A 10,890-nucleotide genomic window follows, 5' to 3' on the forward strand; every position below is an offset into this window, starting at 1 on the left:
CACTGCTAACCAATCCCCTTTAACAAAGGAAATCCATGTGTGAACAAACTCTGAATGAAGACAAACTCTGCTTTCGTTTTGCAATCATAAATTTGATTTATTTGTGATTTTTTTTTTTTATGTTAAATAAATCGTGAAACAATTTCAAAAGATGGCATACATTAAGGCAGAGAAGCTTGTTACTTACATAAATGTTAAGAAATTTAAAAAAAAACAGATTTACTGAAATTATTAAGATTAATTTACTGAAAAAAAGGTATGAATTTGAGATTTACTTCATAAAGCACAACAAATTGCCAGATTGTATCTGTGGATGGATACACAGTGATTTGAATAGTTCCAACTCTTTTTCTTTCTTTTCTTTCTCTCTTTCTCGTAAAAACATTTAATTGGTGTAATATTCACATCTAAAACATGTTTTGCTCAAAAAAGCTAAGAAATAGAAAATCTCTCTTTGGAGGATCAGAGGTTTTCTTGTAAAAAAGCAGACAAAAAGGCAAACTGGTTTGTATAAACATTTTGTGGAAGAAGATGAAGTGCTTTAAGGCATGCTGGGAGTGTACCAGAGCAAAATATAGTTCTCATATCTGATTCTAAGAAGTATTTCTGGTGAAATATAGTCACTGTTTTAGCTTTTGATAAATGTAGCTCATATACATTACCGGTCAAAATTCTGGACACACTTTCCCATTAAACCCAGTGGAAAAGTGTGTCCAAACTTATGACTGGTAGTGTAATTGGTGATTAGAAAATGTTTTATGAGTTGCCTTCTGCTCAAAGAGCAGTTTCTTACCATGACTTGGATAACTGAGCTTGTGAACCAGAAGATGTGAGGATGCAGTATATGTGATTACAGCTTGTAGTTTATGCAGTATATCATACGTATCATAAATGCTTGGTTCAACTAAAAACCTATTGTACCCCACATACTTCTCATTCAATAGTTTTTGAAAAGGAAAAACGAGAGAAAAGAACAGCTGTTGACTGTCAGAGACGAAAGCTTGCTTCTTCCCAGTGTTTCCATCCAGAAATCTGTTGGCGCATCCAAACGGATCAGGACCAGACAAGTCTGGGATCATCATCATGGAAACAACCTGAGAGCACAGAAAAAAGTGAACCGTTTATCCTCCCTGTAACATTATTTACTCCTTTTTAGTCAGTCAATCATCTCACTGTTCTTCATCCCATGTTTTACTCATCTTATCTGGTTTGCCAGAAACCAAAACACAGATTACTAACTGATCTCTGACACACAATAGATGCACAAAACATCACAAAACATGACATAATCTTGAACACACGATAAATTTTCGTACATATGCAGCCATTATTGAGCCAACCCTGGATCTCGAGAGCCACTGTCTTGCATGATTTGGTCACTGAAGTGATTCACAGTCTTGTACAGAACTGAGTAAGCTGTTGGAGAACTATGTCATTCTAATCAAATGTGTTGCAGCAGGGAAACATCTCAAATCTGCAGGACAGTGGTCCTCAAGGTGGGGAACTGGTGATTCCAGATCGAATGTAAACATAAAAGTTTTACCTAATGAATCAAGGCCATGGAGACAATGGCTAAAGCCTCAGGTTCATATTTGGAATTGACAGATCTGCGTCTCCTAGCTGCACCTAAACAGATCTGAAAAGTTACAAACAATGAAAGATTAACATATTTGAAAATGTTATTTAAGTTTAATTGAAGACATTTTTTGTCATTTTACTATTAAAATGTAAACAAAAAACAAAACAAACAAACAAAAAAAAGGCTATAAGAATAAGAAAATGTAAGAGTTCTAAATTATCTTAAGACGCAGTCAGTCTGATTCCATTTCTCATATAACCAGTATAAAACAATTATAATGAATTTCCAGAGAGGCATACCGGAGTGCAGTTGCTCAGATCATTGAGGCACACCCCAATTTTGCAGGTCAGATAGATGTCGGTTTTGGAGTCTCTGAACTGAAAACTGCTGAAGCAGAATGAGCAGGAGACATTGTTTCCGTTATGCAGCATGATCACCGTTTGGTCTTCAGGGTTCGGACAGCTGCTCACAAACACAAACACACTTTTCTCAGCTTACAATGACAGTGACCTGAAATCACATCTATGCATGAATCCCAATGTGTGGTTGCCACTTCTGGGTGAGTCTCACCTGTTCAAGATCAGGTTGTGTTTCATATCGGTGCTGGATGATGTTTCATTAGATGCGTAACAGGAATCTATCACGATGGCGTGATGTTTGGGATCCAGTCCTATAGCCTCCACCACAATAAAAACTGCCGTGTTCAGGTCTATTTTGGTGTCTGGCTCCAACGGTTTTGTGCAAGTAGCATCCAAGCAGGTCTTCATATTTATAGTATAATTGCATTTTTCAGATTTTATCTCCTGAATTACAGAGCTGCAGACAACACACATACACACACTTCAGCTTCTCTGACTCAAACCCCTACTGACGAGTTTGACATCATAGGTAAAAACAAAGCGAAATGTCAGAACACACCTGCTTTTGACCTTTAAGATCAAAGAATCCCATTCATTCGCAGCAGATATGCAAGTGACGTTCATGCTGAATGGATCTTCGCGATAGATGAGGCCAGAAGAGGTGTCCGGGCTCTTGATGGTGTTCTTGCGGATTATTTGGGTTTCATTTACCTGCAGGGTCAAACATTCGGATGTCACGGAATAAGCTCCTTTAAGATGTTTCATTTGTCAGATGTTTAGTGGAACTCATTTCTTTCATTTGTCACCCACCGTGATCACTGCGCCACAGCTGTGGCTGGAGTTGAAGCTGAAAGTCAGCATGCCATTATGGTCAGACACACCCTTACAGTTCACATCATTAAGGTGCAGTTGAGAGTAGTTAATGTTTTTTTCTACCAGGAGACACTTCGGCAGACTGACAGAGACATAGTTTTGTGTGCAGATCGTTTCGTGAGCTGAAATAAAAACAACAATGAAAGCAAATTTCAATGTTTCCCTTCAGTTGTACGATCCAGGCATGTTGTCTTGCTGTCACAGATGTCATACCCAGCTTGTTTTTGTAACTGGAGGTGAAAATAGCTCTGCAGAGACAGGCAGATTGACCGCTTTGTTTTATGCGGCAGTACTCGTGGCCTTTGCAGTCTTTGTCCTGGCAAAGGATGTAAGGGGAAGCTGCAGGAAGAAGCATTCATATATTATTCTGAACACCTGTGAACGAACAAAAATCAAGTGAATTTGGTAAAGTTGGTCAGGTCTTACAGCATTGAGCATTTGACTGCCAGTCTTCCAGTGTGTTGTCTTTCAGGCTGCAGGCTCTTGCGTAGGCCTGCAGGAACTGACACTTGAGCTCGTCCACAACTGAATGTCTGCACAAAGTGTCACTGCAGACTTTAATGTAGGGAGCTGGATCCACCACGGTGTTGCAGGAGGAGAAGGGCTCCTCCTTCAGGATGTTACAGCTGTTCCATACATAGAAAAAGAGGATATGAGATCAAATGAACTTTTTCATTTTATTTTCGCTGCTCGAACCCTGAATTTCATTGGCCAACCCTCGTATGGACCCACTAATGACTGGTGGCTCATCAGGTTTCTTGTCATGGAAACCGAAAGTAACCAAAGTAAACTTCTTTAGCTTTTATCACAATCTGTTTAATCATTTTCTATCAGTGCAACGTGCTTCTTTTAGAGTTTAATAGTTTTAATTGTTGGGTCCTTTCATGGTCGTCATTAGATAAAGTCCGAATTAAGATGTAGTTGAATATAATTATTATTATTATGGTGACAACATTTGCTGCAGATACATGTGTTTAATAGAGACAAAAGGCTTACGTTGGATGACAGTGGTTGGTTTTAATGGTTTAGTGGCTAACTCTCTGTTAACCATAAAAAACAGAAAGTTTGTGTTGCAAAAGGGAAAGTTCCAACACTTGCGGGACTACGGCCCTTGAGGACCGGAGTTGCCCACCCCTAATGTGGGATAGTACTTAGATCAGAGTTTAACTGCAGTAAATGTGTCCTGCTGTTTGGATTAATCAACTTACAGTTCAGTCATCCTGGTACAGTTGATTGTATTGGTACCAGACTCCGTGTACTGGGTCTCACAGCTGCAGGAAGCAAACACAAAATCAGATCACTGATCCACTCAAGACTTTTCATATATGTTTCAGTAATTATTCAGAAATAACGCTACAGTCAGAAGGACACCAAGCTTGTGAGAAGGTATTACCCCGGCAGACTTTTGGTGGAGTCCTTTGCAGTTGAAAAGCTGCTGGAGTCTTCACAAAGACCGCCCAGAGACGATCCAACAGATCCTGAAATAAAATGGATCATCAGCAAGTTAAAACAGCTGCTCAGTCTAGTGATCTCACATCAAAAATGGCTATATTTGTTTTCTATACCTTCAATAGTAATCTGTGCCATGATGCCATCAAAGTGAATCAAAACTCGGAATCCGGCGAGTGTCAAGTTGGCATGGATTCCAGTTTGGTCCGCGAACAGCTCAACTGCCGCAAACGTCTGGACTGTGCTGTCGAGGGTCTGTGAGACGTTGTTCACCTGCGTCACAACGGAAAAATAAAATGGAGGAAACACTGAGTCAGTTCATCATTAAAATAGACTGAAAACCTATTATGACAGACTGAGGCGCCCTCTCGTTTTGGTTTTGGCAGCGATGGGCATTAACAAATTCATAAGAATGCATTCAATGAACATGTTACTTTTTTTTTTTTTGTTAAAAACTGAGCTGAACTAAACATATCTGATCATGTGGGATTCCGAAACAATCATGGTCTTCATTCCCCGGCGTTTCACCCACTCCACACTATGTTACCTATGATGCACTGCATACTCAAGCAGAACAATCTTGCTCGGAGGGAACACCAAAACTGCAGTGAAGTAAAGAAAAGAGGCACTCCAGAAGCAGCGTGCCCATTGGCCACCTCATCTGATTATAATTACAGGAATATTACCTACTGTCCTAAAAAACAACAAAAAAAAAAACCCTAATCATATAAATATAAAAATGATCTGATAATGCTATTGGATTGGATTTTGATGGTGTGTAAACAGGCTTAATGACAGGAAAGTGTTGGCACAATAAAGGCAGGAAGGATTTTTGAACAAATTCCATCTGGCTCATGACAGTAGACAGCTTACCAGGACTTTCCTGCCTTGTCCCAGGTGAATTTCTGTTTCCAAGACTTTCAGTGTCAAACTGTCCAAATAGCTCATATCCAAACGATTCCGCTCCTTGAATTCAGCCAACATTGTAAAGTCTGGAAGCGAACACAGCGAGTACACACACCGATCCCCAACAGAATGAGAATTGCCATGGATGTCGATGATAGTGGGGCCAGTTACAGTGCAGATGTTTATCGGCACGCAGCTGATGGAATACAGAAACACAAACCATAAAAATGATTGCTTTTCAGTACGTCTCTGACAATCATCAACCTCACTGTGGCATTAAAGAAAATATCAGTGCTCTGAAAGTTAGCATGTTTGTGCATCAACAGGAAGCATTTTTTTTTTGTATCTATGACACCATCAGATCTGTAATTTATGATTTGCTACTGAAGCAAACCCAATTTTAAACTGCTGCCTCACAAGAAAAATATACAACACTGTTTCAGTCTTCCTGAAGGGTAAATACTTTATATAGAATCAACATATTTACACATTGTTTCCATTGCAACGTTCATGGTTCCCACAGCTTGTGGTGATGAGGTTTCTGTTTATGCTGCATGAATTATTGGTGCAGGTCGTTGGAGAATTAATTTCTGTGTTCGGTTTAATGCCACCCCCTGGGAAGTAAGCAAAGGTTTTAACTCATTAAAAGTATGAAAAAAAAACTCAGAGATCCCTTTCTGCTTCAACAGGTGGCAACATAAAGTAAACAACCATGTTAAAATATTACAGTTTTACAGAAGTTTAAATGAAGCCAGTGAATAACCAACCTGAGATTCTGCAACCACTAACATCTGTGAACACAGTGGGTTGCTTTGGGTTGGCAGAAATAGTTTCAACTTTTCCGCCATTGACCCAAACTTCACAGCTCTAGACAGCAACAAAACAAAGTCTAGTTACATTCTCGGTGCTGAAAAAAACTGATTTCAGAAACTATTAAGATGAAAATAAGATCAATTTTATCTTCTCTTTTAGTATAAAGATAAATGCTTTCATACTAAACATATCAGAAACTATATATCAGATCACAAACCAAGAGCATCTATTCAAACATCTGACTTATGCTGAAAAATGTTGGACATGTATTTTATTCCCAAACCAAACTAAAATATTCTTCCAGTTTTCTTTCACATGTTGTGAAAATTTTAAAACTCAAGCTTGTTTTTCATTTAAATATTTAAAATCAGAATGAAAAAAATCTGAGACACTCACCGCCTGTCCTGAAGTATCTGAGTATAATGCCACAGCTGTCTGTGACCCAAAACTGGAAACAGTTAAATTAACCTGCAACAAATGAAAAGATGCCACTTCTGTCACAAAGTTTGATTGAAAGGCTTCACAAAAAAAAAAAGTCAAATAAAAGTTTTCCTGTTAAAAACTGTTTGATAAAAACAGTAAACACATGATTACTTTGTGGCAGTAATCCAATACTTACGTTTTCCCCGTTTACCACCAGGGAAAATATAATAGCGCATATCATGTTGTCAGTAATGGTGGCCACATTCTCCTGGATTGTTGATTTGTACGTGGAATCTTGTGAAAGCACGTCATAATTAGCTTTCCCATCGCTTGGTGTAGGCAAAAACATACAGTCTTCACTTGGTCCATTTTTTAAAAACTTCTCAAAACAGATCACAAAGTTGTCATTTGTGAAGTTCACCTGTTAAAAAGAGACAAAGTCAACAGTTTTGCATCCAATCTTCCAGCACAACTAAATGATGTGGGGTGTATGAGTTTCTGTGGATCTGTGTTTCATATGTCAGGTAGGACACTCGTGATGGGGGCCATAATGCATGGGCTTTAGTGAAGCGTTTTTGTTAAATGCCATTGTGTGGATGGTTTGCTGTGTCACTAACACTTTGGGGGCCAATCGACCCTGGTTAAATGCCAATCATGAACAGGTGCGATGGTCCCTGCAGGAGATAAATGGAGCTGCAGGTGTGACAAAGAGAGAAGGAGCAGAAAAGGAAGAGAATATGGCTGGGAAGGAAGCAGCCTGGGATGAAGCTTACCAGTGGTGTAGTTTAGGGTATACGTGGGTATATGGAGTATACCCACTTCTTTTTCAGTCAGCACTTTTAAACCTCCCGTGATGCTGTTTTTACAATTACAAAAGCATGTACCTACGTCAACCAGCTGCTCAGCTAAGATTTGATGAGAGCAGAGTTTCTATTGGTTGGTTTCATCTGGCTCTGGCGCCAGCTATTCCTTCTGTGTTTCACCCATTTCTCTCTTGCTGTCCTGCTTGCAGGTAAAGTTCATAGCCTGTTGGTCTTGAAATCTATCCCAAAAGTTATCAATTGCACTACATATCATTGGCCACAACCAGTCATACATTTACAATAATAACACAAGTAATGACTTACAACACCTTGCTTGCTGAAATTTGTGTTTCTCTTCCATAGCCAATACATTGTACATCTCAGAGGTAAAATATATCATTCTGTGTCATTTTAGTAGGACTGCTCTCATTCACCAGCGCAGCCCTGCCCATCAAATGCAGTGAGATTCGCAACCAAAACTTTAGAACTTGCAAGCAAAGAGGACTGATTTGTAAACAAAACTTTAAAACTTGTAACCAAATGTTTTTAACTGTAAAGAGAAGAGGACTTATTTTCATGCACAATGGTTGTAATTTTTGACTTACGAACATTAGTTTTGATTGAAGAAAACTGTTGTTTTGATTGAAAACATTAGTTTTGATTGAAATTGGAGAAGTATTCAGAGAAATATTTGCCACGAATCTGGAACTAAATTTTTAAATAAACACATGAAATCTATATAATCTATAGATTAGACCATGGGGACAGTAAGAGAACACAATACTTAACCTTAAACAAGACTTGATGATACTTACAAACAGTTGGGAGTAGGTTTTCTGATAGTATTGGATGGGACATGTGCTGATGTCGAGTTCTTGGTCGTTAGTCAGTGTCTCCGGAACAGCACCTGTAGTGAAACACACAATAACTTTAGCGTGTTAGCTTGTTGATTCTCAACATTGTTGTGCCACGACTCACAAAATTGCATACATCTTGGAGTTCCTAGAGCCAACCCACTCAGTACTAACCCAAATGTAACCTTTAAGGGATCCACATGGACTTGTTGACTGGGATATATATGTTGGCAAGATAAATGCTTCATCTTTGGAAAGTCTCCATCATGTCCTGCCATGTCACAATTTTTTCCAGCAGAAAATTCAGAACCAATGTCATTGGAAAGTGGAAGAAAAATGTAAAATCATAATGTATATTACAATTCAAAAATGTGATGAAACAGATTTTTTTTGTTGTTTTGTTTTGTTTTTTTGTTTGTTTTGTATTAATTTTATGCAACAATATTTTTGCTTGTTTTGTTTTGTTTTTCTCAAAACTAAAAACCAAAATCAACGCATTTTTTCTTCAGATTTTTGTTCATTTAATTTTAAAGATCAAAAAGAAAATATGTATTTTATCTTGTTCATTTTGAAACAAAGAAATCCCTGTTTTTTTTGTACCCAACAGTTTTAAATTTAATGAGTAAGGACATACAATGACCATCATCCTTCCTTATGTAAAATTTGTAAAAACTGTAAAAACATAGTTATTTGTCTTTTTCTTTTTCCAGACTTACTTGTCAAGGCGATGAAAGCAGCCAGGTACAGCAGTGGACCAAACATGATGTAACGGGACCAATAAGCTGATGGAGAGCTGAAGCAGCAGAATGGACCAAAGCAAAAAAACACATCAAATGGATTTCATTACAAATGGAACAAGTTGCAAAGCCAAGCTAGCTTCATTTAAAAAGCCCTTTAAAAACAGTGACCAAAGTGCTGAACAGTAAGAACTGGTTATTTCATTCATAAACTAGCAGATATTTCTGAAAGTTGAAATTTGTTCAATGAGATCCCTCCTAAAGAAAGCAAGAAATGGCTTCGTATAAATACTGTAAATATAGGAAATCTTTATATAGTCTATTCTTAAACAGGAGGACCGTAGATTTGGTCTTACCTTCTTCAGCTGCGGTGAAGCAGATGAAGGTTTCTGTCGAGGTGTCTTGCTGAAGATCTTCCAGCTGTGGAACAGATGTCTCTGCAGAAGACACTGCTCTGACTCTTCCTCTCTTTCTGGCTCTTTTTATGTCCCTCTTTGCTCCTGTCCACTCCCAGAAGTAGAGAAGGGTGGAGGTGGAGTCAGCTGTAGAGCTAACTGATGGGAAAATTTTGTTTGCAGCATCTTGCATGCCGTCATGATGATACAGAAGTGCACACTGACCAGATTACGTGGGGGGAAAAGCAGTTTCTGCATTTAATGTGTGTTTATATAGTTGAATAAGATGAAAATATCAATTTACTGCTAATTGTAGTGTTAACTCTGCTTAAAAACTGATTTTAGAAGAACTGTCATACTAGCGCAAGTCAACAGCAGACAGGATTTTATGGTTTGAAAGGAAGTGAGGCTTGTATTTTAATGCTTCGTTTGCTCAGTGGTGATGTGAAATACCCAAAGCCAGAGATATAAACTGTTTATGTCTTTAAAATTTGTGATATTACTTTCATTCTTTTAAAATGCTTTCATCATACACACAGATGCATATTATAAAGAACAAAAAATCAAGGACAGAAGTTTGTTTTTATTTATTTAAATTCACATTGAACTGTTTACTTGTTGTTACATCTGTGTTGGTGGGATATTCGCCACCCTGTACCATGGTTACAGGGCGATAATAAGCAGCATGTCACCATTTCTTCCTTGAAGTTGTGCTTTTATCAGGTTTTCTACAGCAAGAAAGGTCATGGTGACTGTTTACTTGTGCTTTCATCAATCTGGGGCTGTGTATCTTGTCTGTTTTCATTTTTTGTTCTCATTTGGTATCAGTTATCCAGCTGATACTAAGAAATAATGGCAGACATGGCTAGAACATCCCAGTATCACATGTATAACTGATTTTCTATCTCTCATTATCTTCTTGACTTGAACACACACAGACGTGTTTTCAGTGTCACGTCATTCATCTCCTCTAAGAAGTGTTGTGTAATTGGGTATTTGTTGAGCAGCTGCACAGAAATCATGGTTCACTCTGAGCTAGATGTGTGATGGACAGTTAAGAGAGGCCATTTATGAAAGAGGATCTGTTTCTGGAGTTTTTAAATGTCACAACTGGAAATGTTTGTTCACATATGCCATTTTCTGAGCATATCCCCTTAAATTATTCCTCCTGTCATCTTCAGAAAGCACTGACTGGGAAACCTCCCTGATGTGATATGAATGCCTGAAAAAGTTTTCTTTCGTTTGCCTAAAGGCTTAGCTGTTAATAACCACACATTATCATTACCGCACATTACCGTTACTCCATCACCGCACATTACCGTTGCGACATCACCGCACATTACCAATACGACATCACCGCACATTACCGTTACTCCATCACCGCACATTACCGTTACTCCATCACCGCACATTACCGTTACTCCATCACCGCACATTACCGTTACTCCATCACCGCACATTACCGTTACTCCATCACCGCACATTACCGTTACTCCATCACCGCACATTACCGTTGCGACATCACCGCACATTACCGTTACTCCATCACCGCACATTACCGTTACTCCATCACCGCACATTACCGTTACTCCATCACCAGACATTACCGTTGCGACATCACCACACATTACCATTACTCCATCACCGCACATTACCGTTACTCCATCACCGCACATTACCGTTACTCCATCACCGCACA

General features: G+C 38.7%; 1 protein-coding gene across 1 annotated transcript; it reads right to left on the reverse strand.

Moving 5' to 3' along the window:
* Positions 1-462: 462 nt before the first annotated feature.
* LOC306769266 (uncharacterized protein) lies at positions 463-9,384 on the reverse strand (the record flags this gene model as incomplete). The annotated part of the gene is made up of 18 exons (XM_079257832.1): positions 463-1,094; positions 1,544-1,636; positions 1,879-2,041; positions 2,150-2,395; positions 2,498-2,649; positions 2,749-2,933; positions 3,025-3,150; positions 3,238-3,437; positions 4,020-4,082; positions 4,205-4,289; positions 4,377-4,533; positions 5,134-5,362; positions 5,654-5,780; positions 5,934-6,033; positions 6,376-6,447; positions 6,599-6,823; positions 8,021-8,112; positions 9,153-9,384. 17 exons carry the CDS (start codon positions 9,382-9,384, stop codon positions 1,544-1,546), a joined length of 2,547 nt encoding a protein of 848 aa, XP_079113958.1. The 3' UTR covers positions 463-1,094.
* Positions 9,385-10,890: the final 1,506 nt, after the last annotated feature.

Source organism: Telmatherina bonti (genome assembly GCF_933228915.1).
Source record: "Telmatherina bonti genome assembly, chromosome: 18".
In the NCBI taxonomy this organism is placed as follows: domain Eukaryota; kingdom Metazoa; phylum Chordata; class Actinopteri; order Atheriniformes; family Telmatherinidae; genus Telmatherina; species Telmatherina bonti.